The 27170-nt window shown below is 43.9% G+C and overlaps 1 protein-coding gene across 3 annotated transcripts; it reads left to right on the top strand.

Moving 5' to 3' along the window:
• The first annotated feature begins 253 nt into the window (after positions 1-253).
• MAP3K14 (mitogen-activated protein kinase kinase kinase 14) lies at positions 254-26732 on the top strand. Of its 3 annotated transcripts, none has more exons than XM_075036197.1 (16): positions 254-326; positions 7899-8171; positions 8746-8815; positions 10705-10915; positions 11043-11651; positions 12717-12854; positions 15055-15184; positions 15916-16047; positions 16494-16598; positions 17313-17476; positions 17859-18009; positions 18637-18987; positions 20145-20251; positions 21675-21819; positions 22380-22480; positions 23373-26732. In XM_075036197.1, the coding sequence occupies exons 2-16, from the start codon at positions 7919-7921 to the stop codon at positions 23535-23537; spliced, it is 2832 nt and encodes a 943-aa protein (XP_074892298.1). In that variant the 5' UTR covers positions 254-326; positions 7899-7918; the 3' UTR covers positions 23538-26732. The 3 variants fall into 3 exon arrangements, with proteins under 3 accessions (XP_074892298.1, XP_074892300.1, XP_074892299.1); XM_075036199.1 differs by having other exon boundaries at positions 288-330; XM_075036198.1 differs by lacking the exon at positions 254-326 and adding an exon at positions 364-855.
• Positions 26733-27170: the final 438 nt, after the last annotated feature.

Below are 27170 nucleotides of genomic sequence, written 5' to 3'. Positions count from 1 at the left end.
GGGGGCGGGGAATGCTTGGCAGGAAGCCCCGCCCGCTTCTGGGAAACCCGATCCGCCCCCGGCAGCTCGCCGCCCGCCCCCGGCCTTCCCCGGCCCGCCGGGACCGCGCCGCCGCCCGTAGAGCCGGCGGGGCGGGGCCGGGCGGTGGTTGGGCGCGCGCGGGCGGCGGGGCGGGGCGAGCGCGGCGGGCGGGGGCGGGAGCGGGGAGCCGTCAGGCGGGGCGATTGGCCGCGCGGCGGCGGGGGGGCGGGGCCGGCGCTGGCCACCGCCTGTCAGTGAGCGGGGCGCCGCTCAGGAGGCCTGAGGGGCCGCGCCGGGCCGGAGCGGTAGGTGCGGCCGCTCGGGGCGGCGGGGGGGGTGGGTGGGGTGGTGCGGAACGGGGCTGCGCCCCGGCACTGCTGCGGGGGCGGGATCCGGGATCCGGGGGGCGGTGTTCGGTCCGGGAACCGTGGAGCGCGTCTCACCCGAAGCGGCCCGGCGGAGCCCGCTGCCGGCCGGCGCCGCCGCTTCCGCGGCCGCCTCCGGGAGGAGAGTGTGAGGGACCCCCCCCCGCTCGCTGGCCCGGTCCCGGCGGGAGAGGAGCCCGCTCCCCCCCCGCCCCCCCAGCCGCGGGAAGGACCCTGCCCGCCCGGGAGTACCGGGGAGCTTTGAGCGGTACCTACCGCCTAACGGGCTCCTGCCGGCAGCCGCGCTCCTCGTCCGCCCGCCGGTGGCCGCAGCGCCGCGGAGCGCCGAGCCGCTCGCCGGTAAAACCTGGCCGTCCTGCCGCTACCGGGAAGCCGCCCGCCTCGGCTCTACAGCTCCCCGGTTCCCCGGCGGCCGCGCCTGTCCCGGAGCACCCGCCGGCGAGAAGAGGTGAAGCCGCAGAGCCTGCCGCGTTCATTGGGTGTTGCTAGGTGCTGCTCTCCACAGCCACCCCCGGCCCGGGAGAGGGGAGGAGGAGGCAGGCCGGAGACCGGCTAATCAAAATACGCGACTGAATAAGATCTGAAGTTCGGTTAAACTGCCTGTCTGCTCGCCTCTCGCACCTAGCCGTAGCGCTTCGCTTTGACGCGACTTTTTTTTTTTCTTTTTTTTTTTTCTGGCAAAAGGTTAAAATGCTTCTTTGCTGATTAATAAGTTGCTGCCTGTGGTTGATCTCAGATGCTTCCTGTCTACTTTAATTGGTTACATTAGAAACATGTGTTCGGCGCTCTGCACATGTAAGAAGCAGCAATCTGAAACTAGCATCCATAAACAACGTCTAAATTTCTTTTTCAGCCGGCTTTCTGAAGTCTTTTATGAGTAATAACTTGCACCTTCTTCGCTGTGACATTAGTGATAAGAATAATCGAATCGGGCTTTGAAATACGTGTCTGTAGTGTGCTGCTTTATTGCATTTCAACTAAGTTAAAATCTGTTATTGGCACAGCCACTAGATTCCTGTGGAATGAGTCATTTGCTATTAACTATTAAATTTTAACTGCTATAAGAGAGTGAATCTTTGTATAGCATGCTGTGAAGAAGGAGTATAACAAACAAGCATATAACAACCAAAAAACCTAAAGGATATGTGGGACCTGATCCAACATCACTGGAGTTAATGAACTTGGCCACTGTCTGTCCTGAATCTTATTTCGGTGTTAAATGTGAGAAGGTAGAGCTGAGCTTTTGTTGTAACAGTGATCAGGTGCCTAATTATTACTCTGGCTGCTAAGAGGATAGAAGCAAACCTGACCGTTCCATCTCTTTAACTTTTCTTCTGCGCCTTTGGAAGTTTGCTGGCAAGTGTCAGTCAAATCTGTTGGTGGAGACAGAGGGGTAGAGGTCTGGAAGACAGAAAGATTTCCAAGTTCCAGGAAGAGCAGCTGGCCCAGAGTAAAAGAGACCTGAGTTAGGAAAGGGTCTGGAGATGCTGGGGAAGGGAGATCATGAGGATACAGGGGGGGGACCAGAAGGAGGCCTATGAGGGCTAGGTGTGGGGGACTTCAGTCTGTAGGAAACTGGGCTTTGCTGATCACAATTTAGTGACATCTGGGCCCTGAAGAATATGGACTTTGTCTTGTCTAAAAGGCAGTTCTCTTCTGCAGTTAATATGGGAGTTTGTCTCATGGGAGTTTGCTCAGTCTGGACAGTTAGAAACTACTCCGGTCAGTTCATATTTCTACTTTATAGTATAAAATCATCATAATTGAATTCACAGGACCAATCACAAATTAAGATTACATGGGAATGTTTCTATCTGTACTGAATTTAACTAAACTTTTGGTTTTGCATAGCATTTCAGCCTTACTGCTTCCTTGTAGAATTACATGGCATTTTATAAATGCGTTTGAAAATTTAAAGCTGCAAAGTAACGTATAGTAATAACTGGTGAAAACTCCATCCTGGCTGCTTGGGCAGAATTGATTTTAATGTGTGTTTGTGGTTATTGTTGGAAGTTGTCCATTTAGGTGCTTTACTGTATCATCTTGTTATAATTTAGGAAATAGCTTAATTGCACAAGTGGGTCTTAAAAACCAGGATGTCGTTAAGCAGTGTGAGAACAGCCCCCCAAAGCCAGTGTGAGAACAGCTAAGCCAGGCTGGAAGGCAAAACCTTGTCAGGTTGAAGTTTGTTCTGATGCTTTCTGTTATACTTGTTTGCAAAGCACTTTGGAAACATTAGCCACTTTGAATGAATGGGGTTGCAGTGATGTTTATAAACTCTGGGCAAATGGTGTTATTCATATCTTTGTTCAACAACATGAAAAGAATTGTTAAGGAGTGAGTTGTACTCAAGCTTGTACTTGGGGAAATGAAGATAGGTGTGTTTAGATACTTTTAGAAATTCTACTGATGGTTAAACCCAGGCAAATATTTTCCTACAGACTTTGTAACCAAACTGTTGCAATATACTACTGTCTGGCAACTAAGAAGACAGTTGAAGCTCATTATCCTGATGTTTACAGTAAGCAATACAAATGACTGAAACAGGATTTTAAAGTATTTACTATCAAACCACTTTAAAGAATATGTTTACGTACTTACTATCATTTGTAACATAACTTACTCATGAACATAAGCCTTATAGTGAAATCCTTCGAACAGGCAGTTCCGTGGTGGTTTAGGTAGAAGGTTTAGCTTTACCTGGAGATCTTCAGGTAAATCTGTGTGCAGCAGTACTTGACAATACGTGAGGGATGGAGAGGAACCAGACAAGATTGTACAGGAGCCCCTTGTACAGACGAATGGATAACACTGGTTAAAGAAGAGGAGGTGAAGGCTATGAGCATCCTGGAATAGCAACTGGTGATCTGACTCACCAGTATTTTAATCAGTCAGGCATTCTATTTATTTTTACTTTGGAACTCTTAGACACACAAGGGAAGTCTGTTTTTTCCTCTTAAACATGTTAACTTAAAATGGCATTAAGTGTGTTTTAAGGTAGGGGTGTGTGTTGAGTGCTACAACTTTTTTTTTTTTTTTTTTTTAAGTCCCTTCTGACACAAATTGAAACTTCTTGCTGACAGCACTGAGCTTGTTTAAATAACCACCCCAGGCCCATGCTACAATAATATGCCTTAAACTGACACAGCCGAAAACGGAACCGTCTGAATTTCAGTTCCATCTGAAACGTGGGCCGGCAAGGAAGCTCATCAATAGCATCCAAGCAGAGAAAGACAACGGCGAGGAGGCAGGGACAAAGGGAAGTGGTGCCTGGGGTTTGAAGGGATTGTACATATATATCTACTCCTTGGGCCCCAAACCAGATCTTTAGTGTGATCCATTTTTTTGACAAGTGTCATCTTTTTTTGTTTTTCTTTGGTGAAACGTGTGGTTTTTGACATCTTTGTATGATGATTTTGTAGCTAATACTCTGGATAGGTTCTTTTGACTCCAGACTTGGCACTTTCTCGAATACCTACTGACAGTTGTTAGGACTGGAAGGTCCCCAAAAGGTGTATGTTCTTCTTCTCAGTTGACATTCCCTGCTCTAGTGATGCATAAATTCCTGGCTCTTCCCAGCTGTTGCTTTGTTGTAGTGGTCAGCAAAGCAACATTGCTAAAATGCTAGTTGTGTTGTTTTAATAAACCAGGAGCAGCTGCAAAAGAGAAGGCTAACCTAAGTTAATGCATTGTTCATAAAACTCTTCTCAATAAGGAAGTGGGAAACCTCACTGAGACAACATGATTTTTTTTTTTTTTCTTTTCTTCAAGCTAAATGTCAATGTGAAACTGCTGCTCAACATTCGCACTCAGACTAGGAAAAGAAATCTGCGTACTTTGAAGCTGACTTATGAAGTCTTATGTATATTTTAAAGCTCTTTCCCGAGTCTTTTTTAACCAAATCTATGGGCTACTGCACCAAACGTTAACTGAAATTCTCCAAAAAGCCATTGGCAAGGGAGATTTCACCCAGGCAGACCAAGCAGGATCCCATGTTATGGTGTGCTCTAGTGCTGGAGAGGTGTTTGCATTACTTTTTTCCAGTTATGAGTCTTTTCCTTCTATATACATAGTAACTTCATGAAACGCAGAAGTGTTCTTTTAAGGTCCCAGTTGCAAATAGCTTAGAGTTGAGGTGGAAGAGCTGAAGAGGGTAAAGAGGGACTTGTTTAGAGAAGGGTGGTAGGAGGAAGTTTTAAAGGAGAAGAAAGCACATGATTATCTCTTATATTAATAATGTTTGAGTGTCTCCTTAATTCTGACTCCCTGTAAGTCTCAGATGACCTTACCCGATATATTAGTTTCTCACAGGAGCACAGACATTATTTGAGGGAGGAGTTGCCACTGCCGTCAGACCAGTGCCTCCACAGCACAACTGATACTGTGTTTGGCTTTCATTCTGTAAAAACACACTTTCTTTTTTACAGCAGTGAGAACTAACATTAGTTAACCAAAGGTGAGTGTAAAACCTTAGTGAAGATAAGGAACAAGTAGTCTTTAACGCTGCCAGCAAAAGCCCAATGTGGGTTAGGAGTGTAGTATTCGCTTTTATCTACTGCATCATTACCTAACTTCCCCTTTCTTCCTTGAAAATAATGAGCCCATACGCACGTCTACAGAAGGAAGAAAGTCAGGGATATTGAAAGCAAGAATTACAGTTGAATCTAAGTGACCTGGATGAGGGAGAGGAGGTTTTGAAAACCAGAGAAGCAGTTTGGGGTATGAAACAACCACCCTCCAGCTCGATAAGTTGAAGCTCCTCATGTTGCACACACGTAACTTATGTCTGTACAGGAAGCTGTGCGCATCCTGGAGCGGTGGCAAGTAAATAGGCAGCCGAAACTGCAGCTCCAGCGTGTCTCATGTGGGTAAATCCTGTTCTTAGTGGTCTTGCTGCGGAACCTCAGGTACCCATTTACTGCTCCCAAGGCTCCCTTTTATCTAGAGCTTTCCTGAGAAGGGCTGCGCGCGGGGCCGGGGCCTGAGACGCTGAGTGCATACGTCCAAATTGACAGGGCTTACGAATGCTTTGTGCTTCTCTGGATTGCCGCCCCCTCCAAGTGCATGGAGATGAGTCTAGCCTGTTCAGTTCTGAATATGTAGCTTCAAGAGAAGTCATGCTTCAAAAATTACTTAAAAGTTCTGATTAATTTTTTTTCATCACAACTTCTGCCAGCTGCGCTTTGTTGTACGTACCATAAAAATAGTTGGGTTTTTGATTCTTATAAGGACTGAAAATTGTGCGGCAACAGTTAAACTGGGCTGGGCTTGCAGCTTCTGTGCCTACACAGCCTTGTAGACCTGAGTCACACATTAAACTGTCTGAGCGCTGGCGGCTGCTGTGTTAGAGGACGTTGCTTACAATAGCTACCTCTTATTTATTTTTTTTTTAGTCGGCAAGTGAGGTATGTGCTTTGTTGACTTTAATCTCAGTAATGTTTCCTTGTTATTCTTTTCCATTTCAGAGGGCAACGAGGACTTGCAATTTCATTTCTCCCCTCCCTCTGTTGTCTTTTAACTAAGCTGAGGAGTGACTTGTAGAATTACATATTTTTTTGGCTATGGGGATGGGTTTGTGCTGCAGACCTTGAAGGTCCTTGAAGGTGAGGGGAGGGCAAGGAGGGACAGAGTTAATGCAAATCAGGAGAGAGTGAGTATAAAAATAGCTCTGAACTTGTCAGTTTGGTCACTGGTGACTTGGGTTAGTCATCTGGCAGGCTCTCTTTCTGCTGCTCCAAGGGATTATTTTACAGCACTGAGATTTGACATAATTTCTGTAGAGGAGAGGGAGCGGGACGGGCGTAATGAGTGGGATACTGTCATCAGCACTTCTTTTGCACAGCAGCTGTTCTCTGTTTAGCCGCTGAATGTGGTCATTGTTGACTTTCCTTGTATACCTGCCAGGTTGTTAGGTGACTCATTTATACATCACACCAAGGTTCATGTACTTGGCTCCCAAATGACTCCCTTCCCCTTTCCTTGGTGGTCCTTCAGGCACAGAGCACCCACTAGTTTTGTCATTTTCCTGATTGATCTCTGTGTTGCCAGAAGCCTGTTAGAGTAAATATCCTGTTGCTCTAGGCAGCAATTCAAGGCAGGGGAAAAAAGGAAAGAAAAAAGGAAAAGAAAAACTCTGGTGCACATTTAAACTGATGAGTCTCAAAGATGTGCTCCTGTAATAGTTCTGAGATCTTGTTTTTGCTGGCTTCTGTTCAGATGTCCCTCCTCCTCGTCTTATACTGGGTTCGTGGTACTTAACACCTGTGTGTGTTTGTTAAGGTTTCTGAGTTTTCATGGGTTGTTTAATGATGGAAATGTTCATTTTAAGATTTTGCACTTGAGCTGTGAGAGGACTGGCAGGAGGAAGTGACCTCTACAGTTAAGGGGCAATAGAGCGTATTCTGGTTTGAAGGAAAACAACTGTTTTAACTTTTCTGGAATCCAAGGTGAGGGGATCAGGGGCTAAACCAAAGCTGTATTTCCTGTGGGCTTGTGTTCATTGTGGTAGTAGGGAACTCTTAACTCTCCACGTTCCTGATTTGCACCCCACAATATACCCCTGTCCTGTCCCACAGTGCCTTGCTTGCATGCTTCTTTATACTTCTCCCTTTCCACCCCTGGCTCCTTTCCATCTTACTCTATGCTGCCAATTGGCCAAGATTTGGCATGTGCTGGGACTTGTTTGGAGCTACCTTTACGCTAACTGGTCAGCTAGCAGCCCGTGCTGATTGACTCGCCAGCTGCTGCCAAGCGGAGGGGATCGTCTTTTCCAGCACTGTCGCTGTCCTCTATCCAACACCAACTTGCATCAATCCAATACACCTTAGGAGCTCTACTTTTGTCGGGCTTGACCAAGGATTTCAAAAGTTATTGACAATTAAGGGGAAGGAAGGGGAGCGAGGGAGGAGTTGTGGATGGGCAGGCTGATTGCCTAGCCTTATTTCATTGGAAGGAAAACTGAGAAATGGATTTGAGGGTGACCGAGTACAAGGAAGAAAGCAATTGGCAGGATTTTATGGCCGGTTTATGTGGTAGGAGAGCACAATGTAATTTCTCCTAGGTGTACTCTAGGAGAAAATATTTTGTGTCTTCTCTTTTTTTCTTTTTTGGGGGGTGAATATTTTTCCTGTTTAGAGATAGAAGGCTTCCCTCTTCTATATGGTTTCACTGTTTGTATTTAAACTGATGGAAATAGCTTAAATATACCAAGAAATAAATTTCCCTTTGAAACCTGTGTGGGCTCTTATTTTTAGTGCTGAGAATAACATTGATTATTCAGATCTTCAGTGGTACAAGTCAGGGATGGAGAGCTGGCAGTCTTGGGTTCTTTTTCAGCTCCATGCTCAGAGGTTGGGTAGGACCTTTATTTGGTTTAAATTATTTAGTAATCTGATACCTTCAGCAGCCTCCTGTTTCTCATGAACTTAAAGCCACTTCTGCCTGCAAAGTATTTTGACAAGTGTTTTGCTTTGGTTTTTTGTTCTTACTCAGTGACTCTCTGAACCTGTGAAATGGCAGTAATGGGTATTACGTGCCAAGGAGCTCCTGATCCAGCCATCAAGCACAAGAAGGAGCTCACAGCTACCAAGGGGCTGAATGAGACAGTGAGTGAAAAGCAGAGCAGTGTTTGCAAAGTAGAAGATTCAAAGAAGGTCATCTTTCACAGTCAGTGGAAAATCCTGAATGATGTAATCACCAAAGGAACAGCAAAAGAAGAAACAGAAGGAGGCTGTGCATCAATTTCTATTATTGCCCAAGCAGAATGTAAGTAGCAGGGTGGTCTGCTCTTCATTGAGAAAAAGGAATGTGTAATGCAGTATGAGATTTCACTCGCTTTGCACTCCTGGAGATCTGAGACGAAATCTATTTGTAATCCCAAGTGGGGTGGAGTTGATGACACATCCCAGTCTCTATTTAGGAAGCTCATGAAATCTCCTAACAATGTGGCAGCATCCAATGAATAAAGCATAAATAACAGAACAGCATAAGGCCATTGCACCTAGCTGCTTCGACTATAAATCTGTGTCCTGCTGGGTCATCTGTTCTTGGCTGACTTCTGAAAGATGTTTTAAAAGAGGGGAGAAAAAGAGAAGAAAAACAAAATAAAGCTGTCAGGTGGGAAAGAGCTGGGGGATCAGGAGATCACAGTGCTGGGAAGCTATCTAATGCTAGGGGAGGAATTACGTAGCGTGGGTGATGTGGCACAACTGTGTGGTGGTTTGTCTGGATCACTGTTTGATTTAGCAAGTTGGTAGAGTTGTTTCTTAGTCCAGTTGTTACCAGGAGAGACTTTGCCTGATATTGAAGACATGTGATGATCCTGTTTTCTTTCACACAGGTGAAAACAGTCAGGAGTTCAGCCCCACTTTATCAGAGAGATCCTTTATTGCTCATAGTAAGCGTTACAGGTGAGAGACCTCTTAACACGAATACCCGCCTTCACCTTTGTGCGTGCTGACTTGCTCCAAATCACCCTGGCTCTGTGTGCTTACAATATTTTTTCCAAAAGCACTCCTCTTTGAATTAGCTTTTCTGTCTGAGGCTTGAGAAGAGTACGTCTTCCCCCAGACATCTTCCTCAAAACTTTTCTGTATTAGGAGAAAATATAAGTTTAAGCAGAAACCACTTGAAACACCTTGCATTGTCATATTGTCAATGCCTGCTGATTTACAGGCCCTCGTAGTCTTCTGCTTCTATTTCTGGGTTGTCAAACTTGTTTTTAAATGACTGATTTTTTGAGGTTCATGGGCTTGAAGTAGAAGGATCCAAGGGAAAATTTTCAGTCTTTTTTTTAACTGAACTGTCCTGATGCTTTTGAAACCTTGTTACACCATCCTCTTTGAAAAGTTGTGGGAAACTTAGGCTGCTGCTAGAAGTAGTCCTGAGAAAAAGGAACTGCTTTGTTTCTGGGGAGGATAAACAAAAGGGGATGAGAGAAGAACCTTTGCTTAACAACAGTATCAGCAACAGAAATAGAGTTGTGAAGAGAAGCTGAAAGCGGTAAAGGGAGAGTAACGTTTGTGATAGAAAAATGGAAACCTAGGACTTGCTTTTCTGAAGTCATCTGGGAGCAAGCCGCTTTTTCTTCATGAAGAATATATGCCCTTTTGGGGCACATACTGGAGCTTTATTAAGTGCTGGAGCTTTATCAAGCAGATCCAGCACTCTGCAGTGGGTGACTAGAATATAGAATTAGGTGCTGCCTGTTTTGTGGCAGCTTTCAGACACTGAATCTGGCCTTGTGAGGTATATGGTTTGACATTGCCCACTGACTTTATGACGTTTTCCCATGAACCAACTGAAGAAATGCATAGTGAACCATTTCTTAGGGGGTTTATGTGAAATGCACGCCACCTATGTGTTCAGATTCAAGGCAATGTGGTAATGCCATCATCTAGAACTCTGCTTATTGGATTTTTTAGCACTCAGTGGTGCACTGAAACAGCAGGAAAAGATGGGAGAGAGCAATGCTGGCTGTGGTCTGCATCACTGTTCAGTAAAGACAGATGCTATACTGCATGGATCAACAGAACAATTATGATTTCTTCATTTGAAGATGAAATATCCTGTTTTCTCTTATAACTTGATTTAAAAAAAAATCTAACTTCTATGATTGGTACTGAGTAAATGCAGGCAAATGTTCCTCTTGAGAGTTGTATCTATTTGTACAGACCCCCAGTTGGTGTGCTGGCCAGTGCTGTTTTGTATATGTATGCATTCCGAGAAATCATACTGTAGTATTGAGCTTTAAATGCCAGAACATTTTGGCTTTTTGAAGCTGTTTTATTTAAGTGCACTTAGTCATCCCTTTTCATCGGTGCAAAGCCTATTTTTCTTTCAAATAGAGCAGACGTTTATATTATGAGCACTTTTATTAATTTAAAAAAAATTTTTAAATAGATTGCATTTATACATAATCTCTGTGTTCACTATAAATCATAGACCCAAACTGTCTGAAAGCAACCTGGAGACATTCAGTGCTTTTCCCTCTACTTTGACGTCTAGTCTTGCTGTTCCTTGCAGAATTTGCAAATACTGGGAGACTTAATGCTTTGCTTCCCCCCCACACCCTCTGTATTTCTTTCTTACAATGCCAGATATACTACCATGCCTTGATATTGAAGTTACAAATGCTACATATTAGAAGGCAAGAAGTTATGTTACCATTCTCTATTCTTTAAATCCCAGAAGGCAGAATTGCTAATTCTCATTCTTGTTCTGTGGGTCATAGTTGTTAACTGGAGGTGTGCTTTCACTGTCAGATCTAAGAGACTTCATGCATTTTGGTTTCTAATAGCCGGTCAGACAGTCTCGATCAAATCCCTAACAATGTGGCCCATGCAACGGAGGGGAAGATGGCACCTACCTGTTGGAGAGGGAGGCATCGTGGTAAGACGAAAAAGAAACGTCACAAGAAAAGATCCAAGCTGAAAATACAAACAGTGGCTGCTCACAGACGAGGTCCCAGAACTCCAGAACAAGAGAGCTGCACCCCAATTCCCGTCCAGGTGAGAATCCTTAAACCTTCCTTTTGTACTGGTGGGACCCCTGCAAACTCCTAACAATTCTTGGTTGAATTTTGGGTGGCTATATTGAGGTTCCTGCTCAGCTGTTTTGTTTTGTTTTATTTTCTAGGAGGATGAATCACACCAAAATATTCTTTACAGAAATAATTTTTGGGTTTCAGAATTTAACAAGGACTTGGTCTATGATCCGCAGCCGTTTGAGAAACCTGAGAAAGTTCTGTCCATGGGCAAACTCCATTCACCAAGGAGCCAATACAAAACAGAACTGCACAAGTTGATAAGCCCTATTCAGTGCCTTAATCATGTTTGGAAACGGCACTATCAGAGGGACAGTGTTCCACAGCCTGAAACTCTCCATCCTTTTCCCTACAACATAATACCCCCTCATTTCCCACATCTGGACAGTCCTCTCCATGCCATGAAACGTAATGCTCTGGAGACGTACTTCCACGCTGATCTCAACTATCAAGACAGTGAACATCGCTTATCTGGCCTAAACATAGAATATAGTTTCCCCAAATGTGTCAACCAGTCCATGAAGACCAGTTCGGACAAGATTTCTGTGGAAGAATACTTGGTAGATGCTTTGAAGGGGAGCGTGAGTCTCGGTGAACCACAAAATTTAGCCAGCCTAGCCAAGACATGGAGAGGAGGTGGTCTGGACCCAAAGGAACAATTTCATGAAGCAGATGAAAATGAAGGCGTGCTACTTAATGAGGTGATCTTCTGACGCTACACACTAGTGTCATGGAAGGCAGAGTTTCTCCTGGGCATCAGAAGAGAGATAATCTGCATCCATGTGCTAGCTTCTGTAACAAGACTGCATTTTTTGAATGGTTCTTCATACGGTTGAAGACTGCCAGTTAAAGATGTGGTTCTGTTTTTTGAACGATATAAAGCACTGTCGTAGATTAGTGGCTCTAATTTGTTCACCCATTCACAAAATGTGCATGCTTGTCCATGAGAAACATTTCTGTGCTTAGTCAGTTCTTCAAACATGTCTTCTCTGTTTGTCTGTGAAAGAACCCAGTCCATTCAGGTGAACATGCTGCAATATTTTATTGGCTATAAATGACCTGGACTGTGACACAGACAGAAACCAGGGACATGTGGATCGTGAAGGTGCAAAAAGCACGTCTGCTGCCTCTGGTAGGAAGCCAGCAACTCGCACATTGTCCCTTGCCAAATGCAGGGCTTGGGCATAGCAAATGCATGTAAATCTTAGAGGCATGATTCATTTCTTCTGAATTCAGTTCTCTCTTGCCGCCTTAAACTCCTCTTCGAGGACTCTTCCCTGGAATCATTGTCACCCTGTCAGTATTGTTGGTGGAGTTCAGGGTGTCACTTACCTGCCTGAATGTGTTCACACCGAGACCTAAGGCACAGTCTCAGTCTACTGACTATAAAAAAGATTTAGCTCACACATAGATGTCTACATTTAGTCATGTGAATCTTGTTTTGTTTGTAGAATTTAGCTTCGTAGGGAGCTAATTCCTGCATGTGTAGGGAATAGTTTAGAGCTCCAAAGCTATCCAAATACTGGTGGCTTTTCTTTACAATGGGGTGCACTCATTTAGATCAAACAGAGCCCACAGAAATCAAGTAGGTCCTCCTGTATGTTTTCATCTCAAGCTTGTGACAGAAGTAATTTTGTACAGGGATTTTTAGAGAGGCATGATGATATCTATTATTGTGCTTTTTCTGAAAATGTTGGTCTCTGTGGAACTCAACAGTTAAGTGTTTCTTTCCTTGCTTCATCTTGTTTTCTGATTTTAACTTCCAGAAACTAAAGCCAGTGGATTATGAGTACCGAGAAGAGGTTCATTGGACCAAGTGTCACGGTTCTTTGGGCATTGGCTCTTTTGGAGAAGTATACAAAATAGAGGATAAACAGACAGGATTTCAGTGTGCTGCCAAAAAGGTAATTATGTGTGAGAAAAGCGGGGGGTTCCTGACACAAGAAGGCATAAGGAGAAAAAGTCTTCTCTTTCCAGCTACCATGGACTGTAGGTACCTTACTGTACAGTCACAGTGAAATGCTGCTGTGGTTATGTCCAAGGGAAAACTTCAAGGTGATGGCTTGAAGAGAAGAAGCAGACAGAGAACCTGTATGTGCACAGGGGGTCAAGCTTAGCAGCCAGAAATAGTTTCATTTGGCCTTCAAAGCATGCTACAAGGGATCTTGGTTTTTGTGCTGAGACAAGCCAAGAGAGTAGAGATTTCAGAAAGATTGTAAGAGTGTTCCTAGTGACTGCAGGGGGGAAATGGCTGTGTGGGTTGTCTGCTTATCTAACTATTCTCATCTTAAAACATGTCTAATGTAAATGGTGATATGGCAGGTGTTTCTCTGTTGAAAAAGGAATAAAGAAAGAAAAAAATAAGGCAGTTGGTAGGCACTTAAAACAGAGAGAGCTTTCATCTGTTCAGTGAGTGTCATATGCGATAGTGGCACATTGCAATGAAGTGATTCTGTTACAGATGCAGCAAAGGATGTGTATTTTTCCAGAAATTGGTGTAATAATGTATTGTACACCAAGATATGCCGTGGTCATACAATGTATGAAGCATGTGGAACATAACTTGAATCAGGGTATTGATTTGATAGGCAGCCGTGGAGGGGGTCTCGGGGTTGAAGGCAGAGTGATAATGCAAGTAGATTATGAGAATGTAAACTATTTTGTTTGAACTTAACACTTGAACGGTTTCATCACCTCTGTGAACTGATGTTTCTCACATTACTCCAATAGAAAACTTCAACAAGTGTGTGGGAAGTGTTTGTCTTGAGTACAAAAATATTATATGCAAAAAGAATTGGAACTTGCATTTTTCAATCTAAAATGTTTGCTTTTTCATGTTTACATTGGTCTCAACTTGATGTATTGCCTGTGGAAGCATGTAAGTGGCAAGACTAAGCCAGCTTGTCCAGTTTTTTAACCATTTCATTTGCCAGCTGTATAGAACGAAACATATTTAAAGCATGTAGAAAATTATTTCCTATTCTGCACACTCACATTTTAGACATGGAATTTTGTGGCAACATGACCAGCTTGTTTTCTGATATGATGTAACTACTTAAATTTATTATCCATTTTGCAAATACGCAGTCTTAGGAGAAATAGCTGTTACTAGTGGGGTGTATTTTCAGGAAGGAGGAGTGCCACTGCTGAAAAGAAAGACATGAGAGCAGAAGATGAATTCTTTCAAAATGTCAACTTTTTTTTTTTTTTCCTAATTACTGGAGGATTTCAAAGGATACTTCTGTAGATCAGAAATACATCTTCTCAGACCAAACTCTTAAACCAGTGAGTTCTAACATGCAAGTTGAACACTTCACTATGATGTATTTCATTTTACATCAGTAACTGTCTAGAATTACTGTCTGTCTGGGTTAGAAGGGGACTACCTGACCTTCTTTCACCATACTTGGTGTTGTAAGCACCTGCTCTCCAAATTCTTGAGATTAAAGAAAACTAGCTATAGCTGGATTGCTGACAGTGAAGAAACGTGATACATGCTTTTCCCATCAGAATCTTAATGACTCATGTTTTCCTTCTGGTCTTTAGCAAGTTCTTGTTTTATTTTGTTTGGCTGAACTTGGTGAATAGAGGTTTTCTTTAACCAGTTTTCTGTGCAGGCTGAGTACCACCTAAAAAGGTGGTGTTGTTGATCACTGCTTGTGGCCATATTTCATATTCCCTCTTGTTTTGGGGGAGTTTTATTTTTGCCAAGTACTGTGCCATCCTTAGATTTTTTTTTCTTCTTTCATGAAAGCAGAATGCTTAAGTTGTCAGTATTATCTTTTTAACTGAGACAGAAATTACCTTTCTCCTGAAGGTTACCAGTAGTCAGCCATACACCAGAGGTATTGCAACCAGGCGTCTTTTTTGACAAATCTTAACTTTACTCAGACACTGAGGATTTAAGGACTCTCATTGTCCTTGTTCAGAACCGTTCGGAGTGTTCCCACTTATCTCTGTACCCATTGATTTCTGTTAATGAAGGTTATCCTTGTGCCTCTGCTGTTAAACAGTGCAGGATACTCTGACTCAAGCATTAGGGAGGGATGATTCTGTTGGGATTCATCACAAAATTTGTTCACTGCTTCTTCTTTGTTTCTCTAGGTACAAGTTGAACACTTCCGTGCAGAGGAGTTAACGACATGTGCTGCAATAACAAGTCCTAAAGTTGTCCCCTTGTATGGAGCTGTGAAGGAAGGACCTTGGGTGACCATCTTCATGAAGCTGATGGAGGGTGAGAAAGGGACAACCACAATGGAAGCACCATTGTAACTGTTGAATGCAGTGGACATTGATCTCCAGTTCCTCCTGCCCCAATTTTAAATCTGTTAATTCTTTGGTGTATCCAGAGTGTTCCTAGCATTTAATTCCCGAGTGGGTTGGGATAGGTATGTGTAAACCCTGCTGGTGTGTAGCAATGGTGTTTCTTGGGGGGAATTGTTTCCAGTCCTGCCTTATTCCAGTTCAAGATGTGTATCTCTTGAAGAGCAGCTGCAAATTCTCACTAAAACACACAGCTGCTGCTGGTTTTTACTTTCATGTTTATTTGCATGGCATCATGTAGAGCACATTGTACTGGAACAGGGGATACTGTATCAGCAAACCTAGATGCTTCCGTTGCCTGATGCTCCTTTTTCCAGCCAGGACCATGGAAAACACAGCCTGTGAAGAATCAAGCTGGTGATCAGTAGCACCTAGAAGTATCTGATATGATCACAGAGTGGTTGCTTTTGATACAAAGCAACACCATTAAACTGACACTAAGCAAAAGCTTCATGAAAGAGGCCAGTTTCTGTGGGCAGTAAGAACTCTGGGAATAAACAAAAGGAACAGACCCATGTGTGGAAGATAAGGGCTGTCAGACCTGGCAGTTCTCATTTCTTCATCAGAAACAGCGAGGAAGGCTCATGATGCTGGGAAGAATTTAAAGATAAGCTAACATGAACCCTCTGGATTCCTTTCTAGGTGGCTCACTAGGTCAGCTAATTAAACAGAGTGGATGCCTGCCAGAGGACAGAGCCCTCAGTTATTTGGGCCAGGCACTAGAGGGCTTGGAGTATCTTCACGCTCAAAACATTCTCCATGGAGATGTAAAAGGTAGGATGGTACTTAAGGTACCTTGTTCTTCCCTCTTTCTTAAAAGAGGCAGGCAGCTTGGAGATTAAGTTACTGAGTGGCAAAAGCTTATTTACTAGATTTTCAGCTCTACATTTGAGATTAGAATTTAACTTGGTTCTAAACAGCTGGGCATATCATATTCGTCACCTCTTTCGTTCTGTCATCCGGTGGGTCTGATGGACTGTTTGCCCAGGCTGCCCGCCCACGCTGCCCAACCACTGGGGTAGAGGAATCTCCGGGCAGATAACTGGTAGCTTATAAGTAGAGATAATTCTAGTTGTGTACTTGCTTAAGCCAGTGACACTCCATAGGAGTAATAGACCTTGGCTGGGGCTCCAAAAGCTGTAGTTCTGTGGGCTTTTGACTTTCATCTCAGCAACCATAATACAAAGGAGACTGACTAACTAAAAACTTCTCATTGCCAGCGGAAAATGTGCTCTTGTCTGATGATGGAAGCAGGGCTCTTCTGTGTGACTTTGGTCACTCTGCTCACCTTCATCCAGACGGCCTGGGAAAGTGCTTGGTCACAGGTAAGGATTTTCTGCTGCGATTCTAAAGAATTGCCCTACTGACTCATTCTTCCTTTTGAGCATTTACATATGGCTAATTTGCAAGCAACTGTATTTTCCAGACTTAACATTACTCATAGTGTCACGTTTATTGATATTACTGTGATGTATCCCACTGACAGCTAAAATGAACTTAAGTTTGGAAGGTGGTCCTTATCTCCCAGTCTAGAAGGCTGTTGTATTTTTTGTAAGATTATGTCAGCATACTACATTCAGTGTTTTATCCCTGCAAGAAACCACATCAAAACTTAAAAATGTAACTCTGACTTGCCATGTAACCTCACTAAACAGCTTGGGAAGAATCCTGACCTCCACAGAAGCAAAATTGCTCACTGTCTATTGGGCAGTTAAACTTTACAGTGCTTTTTAGTGCAGCTGTTTGAAGAGAAGGATATGTTTTATACTGCTGAGCTCACCAATGGAGGGTCATGTTTTACCTCCCACATTTGCTGGAAAGGGGAGCTTAATACCTATTCTGTGTATAAGTGATGAGAGTGATAAGGAGATGTAGCCTTTGAACAGCTTATAAGAGCACATGATGCTGATTTTTGGGTTAAGGTGACTTGTTTCTCACTTTAACTGAAAAGACAAGGAGGCTGCCTTACACTTCCCAGCAGTTGCATTGGAGCAATTCTCTAGTTTATGTGCAGTGAGTTTTCATTTGAATGGTTTTAGGGAACTATGTGCCTGGCACGGAGACTCATATGGCTCCAGAGGTGGTCATGGGAAAGCGTTGTGACTCCAAAGTGGATGTCTGGAGCAGCTGCTGTATGATGCTGCATATGCTTAATGGGTGCCACCCTTGGACACAGTATTATAATCACCCGCTCTGTCTAAAGGTAGGTGACCCAACACATCTCTAGTAAAAGGTATGTAAGCCTGCAAAATCTCATTATACCTAGCTAGAGAGCAATCATTTCAGGAAGGCTGGCTGAGAGCCAGCTGGGCATCTAAGATGGTGCCAACCTTGCTTTGGAAGCTGATCATTTCTTATGCCTCTCAGACTGCTGTGTATTACACATACTGGGGTTGTTTCTTTCGTATCCTGCTCATGACTTGGGTGTGACTTTTTAGCCATTCAGCTGTAATAAAATTACTGCTCAGGTCTCTCATTTAATGCTGTAATTTCAGTTGGAAACGCTCTCAGGGTGGGAAGAACCTTTCTGAAATCAAATGAAGCCTCTCTGGTCTAACCTCTTTCACTTCCTGTTTGTTACACAGATAGCTAAAGAGCCACCTCCTCTGAGGGAAATTCCACCTTCCTGCAACCCTCTCACTGCTGAGATTATTAAAATGGGTCTGGAGAAAGAACCTCTTCACAGAGCATCTGCGTCTGAACTGAAAACTAAGACCAGTGTTGCCCTTGAAGAAGGTAGAAATGTCCTGTATCTAAAGCTTGTTATCTGTACTGGTAAAGTGGCCACTTGCTAGTTATGTCAGAGTGGTCCCATGGGAAATATCAGTATGTTCAGTATATCATTTGCCCAGGCTTCAGCATTGATGTATATTTTTGGGTTGATAACTTTTGCCCGCAGCCGGGTCTTTCTCACCCAAATAAATTAAAATTTCCTGTGTGCTGTCATATGCTCTTTCTTCCTTCTCTGCTTGAAGTAGATGATGTTGTGCTTTTTGTGGGTTTATTAAAGTGTGTGCTGTGGCTGGGTTTATACTCAGCTGAAGTATCACCTGCATCTAGTGAGCTGGAGCCTCGTATGCAGCAGAACTGAACACAGAGGTTTACTGCATCCTGAACTGTAACTCATACTTGCGGTCCAGTCTTGCCTTTAAGACTATCCATAATTTATTTCAACTTAATCCTGCTGAAACGTTCTGTAATACAGCAAGAATTTGTAGAGGTGATCTGGTTTTGTCTTTTGAAGAAGCTGGGCCTTTTACAGCAAGATACAGTTCAGAAACTCTGTATTGTGAAGGAAAACTTTTACCTCTTTTTTTTTTTTTTTTTTTTTTAATAATGTTTGTATGCTTTTTGGTTTTGTAGTGGGAGGTGTGACAAGCCCCTGGAAAGGTGAATACAGAGAGCCTAGACATTTATCTTTGAACAAAGAAAACAATCCACAGACGTCCCTGTCCCCCACAGTAAGCCCAGTTTCTGAGACTAGTTCTGACTCAAAATTGGCAGTCAAAGTTTCTTGTGTGAGCCCAGTCCTACCACCACCATCTCTGGAGCAAACAGAGGAGGTCGAGGGAGCCCCTTGGAATGTGTGCAAGGAGTTATCTGAGACATGGGATCCTCCACCTCTCTCCTCAACTCCTCTCCCCCTGAAGAGCTGCAGCCATGTGGAGAGAGCAACAACCATTTCAGAACAAGAGCTTCAGCAGCTGGAAATAGGTAAGCGATGGGCTATGTAGGGAATTCAGCTTTTTGCTTGAGAGCATGATAAAAATACAGCTGCTTTCTTTTGGCTTCTTGACAGTTATTTCTGTTTTTTGAGCTTGGATGTCATTTTGTTCATAGTTTCTCTCTCGTTACATTAGTTGCTCAGCCTTCCTTTAAATTACCAATTAACCAATTAAATATGCCACAATGGTAGTGATCAGGATTTCTTTCCACTCTCTGAACAACGGAGGGAACTTCTGTGAGAGGTGCAGAAACCTCTCAGAAAACAGCCAGTTTCAGACTTGTGCTTATACACACTGTATAAACAATGTCTGCAATTCCAACTTCATCTGAAATATTAGGTTTTCAGACATAATTCTTCTAATGAAGGGATAAGCCTATTGGATGAGAGATATCAAAACAGTATAGTTAAAATCAGTCTGCAGCTGTTTTGTTCTGGGCATTGGAAAACCAATAGCCACCAGCCAATAAATTTGACTACCAGCAGCAATCCAGAATTTGAAAACCAGCAGTAAATTTAGCATGAAAATCAGTAAAGTAATAGTCCAGTTCCATTGCCCCAGTATAACTCAACCTTTCACTTTTTTTATCCCATATTTTCTAGTCTTGGTAAATGAATTGAAAACTTCAGGCTAAGAAAAAAGTGTCTTGAAATGTAACTGTTGTCACAGAACTGAAGAATGGCATTTGAGGGGTTGCTGAGGGCCAGCTTTCTTCTCAAATGGCTTTGGATCTTCAGCAGCCTTGTAAGATCTGGATATTATCGGTGCAAGTTGCTGCAAGAGTCAAGTACATGAATTTGACCTTTCCCTGAGTATAATGTGGATGGATCTAGAGTGAAGACTGATAGGTGACATAATAGGCAAGAACTGGGAAATTCTGGCTGCTAGTCCTGTCCCTGGCAATTTGCATGTCATTGCACAATTCATCTGTCCTTTCTGGCTCAGTTTCCCTATTTTCACAGTGGTGGCCATAGCCTCTACATAGCAGAGAAATTGTGTGTCATGTGTTTTGCAGACACTAACATCAGTGTTCGTTAGATAATGCTGAAGAAGCTTTGTATATTAATTGCAGTAACTGTGATTAGTGCAGGGAGGCATGAAAGGAATCACTGGAAATGTCTTCCTTCTCTTTCCTTTTGCTTGCAGAACTGTTTTTGAACAGCCTTTCACAGCCTTACTCTCTAGAAGAGCAAGAACAAATGCTTTCATGTCTCAGCATCGACAGCCCGTTTGTGTCAGATGCCAGTGAGAAGGTGAGTATAAATGGATGCTAGCCCTGTTATTGTGGGTGGGTGGGGGTGGCAGGGTAACCACCTCTGGGAAACTGGAAGCTGTGACCAATGGACATTTGGAGTTTCTCACATTTGTTGCTGCTTTTTGACACCCAGTTTGCTGGAGAGTACCTTGGGAAGAAATCTTTGTTCTTGGACAGTGGGGTATTTAGGATTGTAGTTGTTCTTTAGTTTACTATCCAGCATGGATCCCTTTCCTCCAGTTGCTCTCCTGTGCTGTATACTCACAGTAAGCATCAAGTGTGTGGATATGGAAAATCTCAGTGGCCTTGACCCTCTATATGTCAAGAAGAAAGGAAGTGAAGAAGCAGTGATAACCATAGGAGCTGTACCAAGTTGGACCAAACAGCTGTGCAGGCTAGGGTCTTCTTACTGTACTAATGGCCACTAAAGGGACGTTTAGGGAAAGATCAGAAGAATAGGGCAGAAGGATAGAGACCCTAATCTTGGATATTCACTCCCAGCCTATGGGTCTGTTCTCCATGAGCTTCTTTTAACCCATTCATACTAATGACTTACATAGTCTAAAGTACTGAAATACTAAGTTTAATTAATTTTGTTTGCTCTATCTCTGGTGTTCATAAAGCAGGGAATACCAGTGAGAAACACTGAATAAGCCTTGTTGACCCAGGGAAGGACATAAGCCCTTCAGTCATTGTTGTCAAAGACATGGAGTGCAAAGTTGTGTAGCCTGCCATCTACAGGAGTAATTTCTGACTGTCATCATCTTTGTTTCCTATTTCTGTTCCTCTTCTCAGCCTTCTAATGCTTTTCAAGGAGGATTGAGCAGAGTTCTGTAGAATAGTTCAGCTGTTGATACAGCATGGTGTGCAGTGTGGGATGTGACTTCGCTTCCCCCCCCCCCCCCCCCCCCCCCCCCCCCCCCCCCCCCCCCCCCCCGATACCTAAACCTAATGTTTAATGTGACTTTTGACTGGTACTTACCACTATGCTGATGTTGTCAGATTGACCTTCTGTGACTCTAAGATAGGATAGACCTTTCCAAGCAATACAGCAATGTAGGGTCCATAGTTGTTTATGTACAGTTAACTGTTTTTCCTGTGTGTTTCTTGTCACTTACTGACATTAGAATTTTATCTGCTGCTTTATTGTCCTGTCACTCAGTAGGACAAAACATTCTTTTCTCATCCAACTCTTCAGGTGATTATTGATTTGACTATTGAGAATATCTTATTACGTCTGCAAACTGTTGCATTGCTATTCTTCCCTTTTCTGTATGGCAGGTAAATGTTGAATAACTAGAGGCCCAGCCTTATATCCCTGTGGATTTCTACTTTTTTCTTCCTGAGGTTATTTTAATGTTTATCTCATGCAAGCTCATTTTCTTCAGGAGCCTTTGACAAACTTGTGCTTACTTCTGCAGAACTCCATGAAGGCTTCTCATAGCTTGAGGGACACTATGAGCTCTGGGATTCATTCCTGGAACAGCCAGGCAGATGGGCAGAGCTTCAGTTGGAACAACCTGCTGAACCGCAGTCGGCACACAGACACTCCCAGCTATTTCAACGGTGAGCCTCAATTTCTAAAGTTTGGATAAATGGTCAGGTGTAATTTTCTCAGTATCTAGAGTGTCTGGGATATGGAGCCTTTGAGCTCTTCTTATCCTTCAGTTGCTGTGTCAGCACAGACCCTCCTAAAAGCATATGGGTTTTCAAGAGGCCAAGTCTGCCCCAGTCATAGATGGGTGGAAGGCCCTTGAGTCTGTATAGTCTAGTAAAAGCCAGAGAAGTTCCTGGGTGCACAGAGTCTGGTTCAGCCTTGCCTTGTGCAACTGCCATGTGCAAGTATATATGCTTTATAACCATAAATGTCTACAAAATAATTTTGAGGGCATGTTGTGCAAATCAATACATGTCTTCAGCTGCTTTCTTGCTAAATCCAGCTCTGGTCTGTGAGTCATTGTTGTCTTCAAGCCTCCATGCTCAGTGAAAGACCTACATAAATTAAGTTCTTAATGACAAAAATGAGTTCTTCTGATGTATGTGCCTTGCTAGTCAATTTTTCTGTGTTGGACTGCGAAGTCATTATACCTACAGCAGAAGTTAATGACTTCTGTTGCACATTTCAGGAGTGAAAATCCAGATCCAATTGCTAAGTGGAGAAAATCTACACATCAGGGATTTCCACAGGACAAAGGTGGGAGACATTGCCACTGGGATAAGCAGCCAGGTGAGACACAAAGCTGGGAGTTAAGTACAGCATTTTGTCTGAGAAGCGATTTCTTCCATAATGCAGCCTCATAATACCTTAAAACCAGTGACCCAGAAGGTCATTCAAGGATCTTAATAACACATTTAGTAACATAACTTCAGTGCTGCTGTTATGAGTGCGATACCAGAGGATATTTTCTGAATCATAAGCCATTGCTAATTGTCATAGGGACCTCCATCTTAGAAAGTACCTGTGTTGCAGCTTAAAAATCCTTCTCCTAGACAATAAAGATAAATTTTTTCCCCTCTCCCTAAAGAAGAACCACTATATGACTTTTTCATCAAGAACAGTAATATCAGCTAAGGGAAAAGGGCTGTTTGGCCGTGATGCTTCTAACTTGTTAGGTTGGAGGAGATATTGGCAGACTCCAGTGAACCTCACTGTGGGCCTCTTTGACAGTCCCTGAAAGAAACTCCTGATTGTTTGTGGGATTGTGACTCATCTGAGTATAAAAATGTGGTGATCATCTCTAAACAAAGAGTTTGCAGAAGCCCAGAAAATGTTTTAGTGGTGTTGGTTCTCTTTGGTGTACTTTGTTCTCTTGGACATCACAAAGCAAAATATCACTAGCCTGCAGAGGAATTCACACTGCTCAAACATAGGCAGTTCAGGAACCACCATCAATGGTCAAAAACTTGGGTGAGGCAATTCGTCAGCAGGGTGAATGCTACCTAGTCTAGTTTCTGAGGTACTTTCTTATGAGAGAAGGTTAGGATGTTCCTGCCAAGCACAAGCCTCTCTCCAGGAGCTTTTCTTAGATTGGGAAGCTATTTGCTGGGTTTGATAGAGTGATACTATGTTCTGAAAGAAACTTGAAGTGCCACTCAGATCTGTTTGTTCTGCTTCACAGATACCAGTCCCTGCTTTCAGTCTGGTTACTAAAGAAGGCCAGCCAGTTCACTACGACATGGAGGTCCCCGACTCTGGTATTGAGCTGCAGTGCACCCTTGCCCCTGACTGCAGCGTCAGCTGGACATGGCGAGTCAAACACGGTCAGCTGGAGAACAGGCCATGAAGCTGTTCCTGTTTTGGAGGTTTTTACCTTTTTGAAAGAAGGAATTGCAAAAGCTTCCAACCACCCCCGCCATGGAGCACCAAGTGCAGTTGCTGGTGTTTTGTGCTGAAGTAGGATAGCAGTTCAGCAGCTCACTGCTCTCGGGCCTCACTTCTGTTGTCTGTTCTGATCCAGTTCCAAGACATGTCCTGAGCTTAGGTGTTCCCCAGAACAGTGGGAATTACTTGTTTTGGGTGTGAGTGTTAGGTTGAGCTTGAGAATGGTGGGTGGAAATTCCTGCTTTTCAGAGGAATGCGATTGTGCTTTTCAGGAGAATAGGGGATTGGATGAGAACTCCTGTTTCTCAGCCTCCGAGGTGAAGCCGGTAGTTGCTGGGCTTGCCCGAAGGAGGAGGTTGAGTATCTTCAGTGCAGCTGTGGTTGGTTGTGCCGAGGGGAGCTGGCTAACTTCCTTCTAGCTGGAGGAAAAACTTAACGTTTCTGTAGGCTTTGAGTAGCATCATCTCTACCTCAAGCCTTTTGCATGGGGAAAATCGACAGCAGTAACTAGCTGGGTTCTTGGTTTCACCTCCCACCCTTCCCCGCAGACGCTTCCTTCTTGAATCAGAAAAGAACTTTGTTCCCAGAAAGAGCTTTGCTTGCAGCTCTCATCTTCAGGTCGTCTCCCCAACTTAGGAGCTGGTGCTCTCTCTCTCTGGTGTGGCTGCCAACATTGTCTGGCAGGTAGGGCAGGAGGAGGGAATGATATTCCTTGGTGGGCAGGGTGGAGGGGTTGTGTTCCTCCATCCTGTTTCCACCGCTGACTTGGGACTTCACATGAACTGTCCTATCCAGGCAGCTCCCCCTGGAGGGGGAAGGGACAGTGGCTCAATCAGCTCAGACAAGGTCTGAATTTTGCTGAAGCGTTTATAAAAAAAAATCTCACTCCCAGCTATCAATCCGACCAGCTGCTCAGCCCCTCCGTGGGAGGTCAGTGCCCCAGTTCTGTGTGGTGTGTTAGCTCAGCCTGTCTTTGCTAGCACTTACGGACTGGCATGAGGCTTCATACTGCTCCCCTTATGTCAAAATGTGTTAATGGAGTGGGATGGGCAGCTGGGCCCAGAATGCCTTAAGCTTTGAACTTTTTTTTACTGATTTGTGAATTGTTTGGAGTATACTGAAACTGCATGGATCAAATTCAGATGGGCAGATGTGCTAGCCCGTCTATAACCCGGAACAAAACCAGAGGGAGGTGTAAGCTATGAGTGTACTTGTTCAGGACTGCTCAAAGTCCTTGCACACCTGGAAATCACCGTCACTTGATGGTGTGCTGTGGCTCTTTCAGAGTGCTGTAACTGCAGTGGCCTCTGAGCAGAGACTATCTACATCCAGGCTGAATAGAGAAATGGCTCCCAAGGTAGGCACTGCTGGATCCATGCTGGTTCTGGGGGACACAACGGGGCAGGAATGTTGGCAGTTTTCTCAGGTGAAGTTCACTTAGAAAATAGCTGGGAAAAGTTATAGTCTGGGCCTCCCTTTCTGAGGACCAATGCTTCTTAAGCAGCTGATACTGATACTCTTTCCCTTTGGTCTCCCAGAACATCGGCTGGTTTTGATAGACTAGGCAGTGACATCCCTAATCAGAAGACAAAAGTGGTGATGTACTAAAAAAGTGGAACTCTTGAAGAAAAATTAAACCTGTCACCACTATGGGTATAGTTTTTATAGCACTTTTTGTTCTAAAGCACTTAATACGTTGTCCAAAATAGGCACCTAATTATATCTGAAATGCCACATTAAGAGTCTTTTTAGTAAACAATTAACACAATACGCACATGTCTTCCAGGAAGGAGTGGGGGGAATGGGTAGGTTGGCTCAATTTCTTTTTTCAGGTGCCGTAAACTACTAAGAATTGTAAGCTCTAGAGCAGGAGGGATCAAAATGCCTCTCCAGGGTTCCTAGGAGCTCCCAAGCACATGTTCAGTGCACCAACCAAACTCCCCACACCTGGCACCCTTCCTAGGCTTCCTCTGAGGGGGGGAGGAGAAAGACAGAAAAACCTGTTGGTTGTTTCTAAGAAGAGTCTGTTGGTGATGTGTCAATATGACGCATCACTGTTGGTGATGTGTCAATACGAAAGCATGGTCTGTTCCCTTCCCAAAGGCTGCATCTCGTGGCTTTCACTGTTGTCTGCAAAATGCTTCGATGTACAGGTGTACGGTTTTGTACATTGGTGTTAGACTCAAGTTCTGCCGAGCAGTAGGGCAGGATGCAGCAGCCCTCTGTTTACAGGACTTCGGAGCTTTACACTTCATCTATAGCATTAACGTTAATCTCAGGCCACCTACACGAATGGGTGAAAGGCAGTAAACCCTTGCGAACCCAGAATGTCTTTGTTGGGTAGATGGAGATGTCCATGTTCTCCTGTACTCTCACACCAGCATTAGCCAGTATCTCCATCCTGTTCGTTTCGTCCAAAACCTTCAGTCCTATTTTGCTGCCACCTCAAGTGAGAAAGTGAGGCTGCAGATTTCCACCTAACAAATCTTTTACGTGACAACCGGCCAGACAAGCAGGCTGTGGCGTCAGCAGTCCCTGCCGGATGGGAAAGACGCTTCAGCTAATACCACAAACCACTGGTGCTTTCTTACTGTCCTGAAATGTGGTTCTTCTCTCAAGAGTATCTCTAGGGTTTTCATGTTTTTGCTACTTACCAGCTTGGGATCTCCTTGACTCTCTCCTGCTGCCAGGACAGTTTCCTCTTAATTTGTCTGGCCATTTTTGCTGTGACAGGCATAAACAGTCCAGCTTCCAGATCAAGACTGGCTGTGCAATACTGACAGAAGAGAAAGTCAGGAAAGCTTTTTGTTATCCATGTTAAAATTTGGCTGAAACTGTGTATAATAACGTAACTAGTCTTTAGGACAGAACCCCAGTTCAGGGTAGGGAGGACAAATAGCAGTAGGAGTGATAAACACAGATGGCTCTTGTCGTGTAGCTCCTTCTGAAAGTCTGGCAAAATCACTGTTGGCAAAGCAATATGAAGCTAATAATCTCTTTGGGATGGGCAGTACTGGTGTCGGTGAAGGCAATGGAATGACTAGCTTGTATTGAACAAATGACACTTTATAAAACTGTGATTTCTTGAAATTAACATATTTGACCTGCATTTTCACAGGGAAAAAAATAAAGCTGGAAAAAAGTTTTTTCATTCTCATTGCTAGTGGTTTGGTATGTTGTCCCAGAGAACAAGACAGTGGTGCTGAAAAAGGCATTTTCCAAGGAGGGAAGCCTGGTCTGATTAAACTCCGCTATATATTACCCTTGTTTGGGGGATGCAGGGAGAAGTCGTTTCTGGGTATGATGAGGCAGCAATAACTTTCATGGATCTAAGCACAGGATTTGCTAAATATACTGGCATCTCTCTGTTTCCAAATAGGCCATCCCTTTTCCTCCTCCTGTCCCATTGCAGGCAGGGGCATTTGCTGTACTGGGAGCTGCTGAGTTGTCCCCTCGATAGTGCAAATGTAGGTCTGGGATCCAGAGGCACCAGGTTAGGCAGGCAGAGCTCTGGAGATTTGCCCACACCTTTCAGCAAGTGCTTCTGCTTGCTGTTGGGGCAGGAGCTGTTTGTCTCCACTTCTGTGGTGCATTG

The sequence above is a fragment of the Buteo buteo genome, chromosome 9 (genome assembly GCF_964188355.1).
Source record: "Buteo buteo chromosome 9, bButBut1.hap1.1, whole genome shotgun sequence".
In the NCBI taxonomy this organism is placed as follows: Eukaryota; Metazoa; Chordata; class Aves; order Accipitriformes; family Accipitridae; genus Buteo; species Buteo buteo.
Note: the sequence above shows the minus strand (reverse complement) of the source record. Positions and strands in the feature narration are given on the sequence as shown.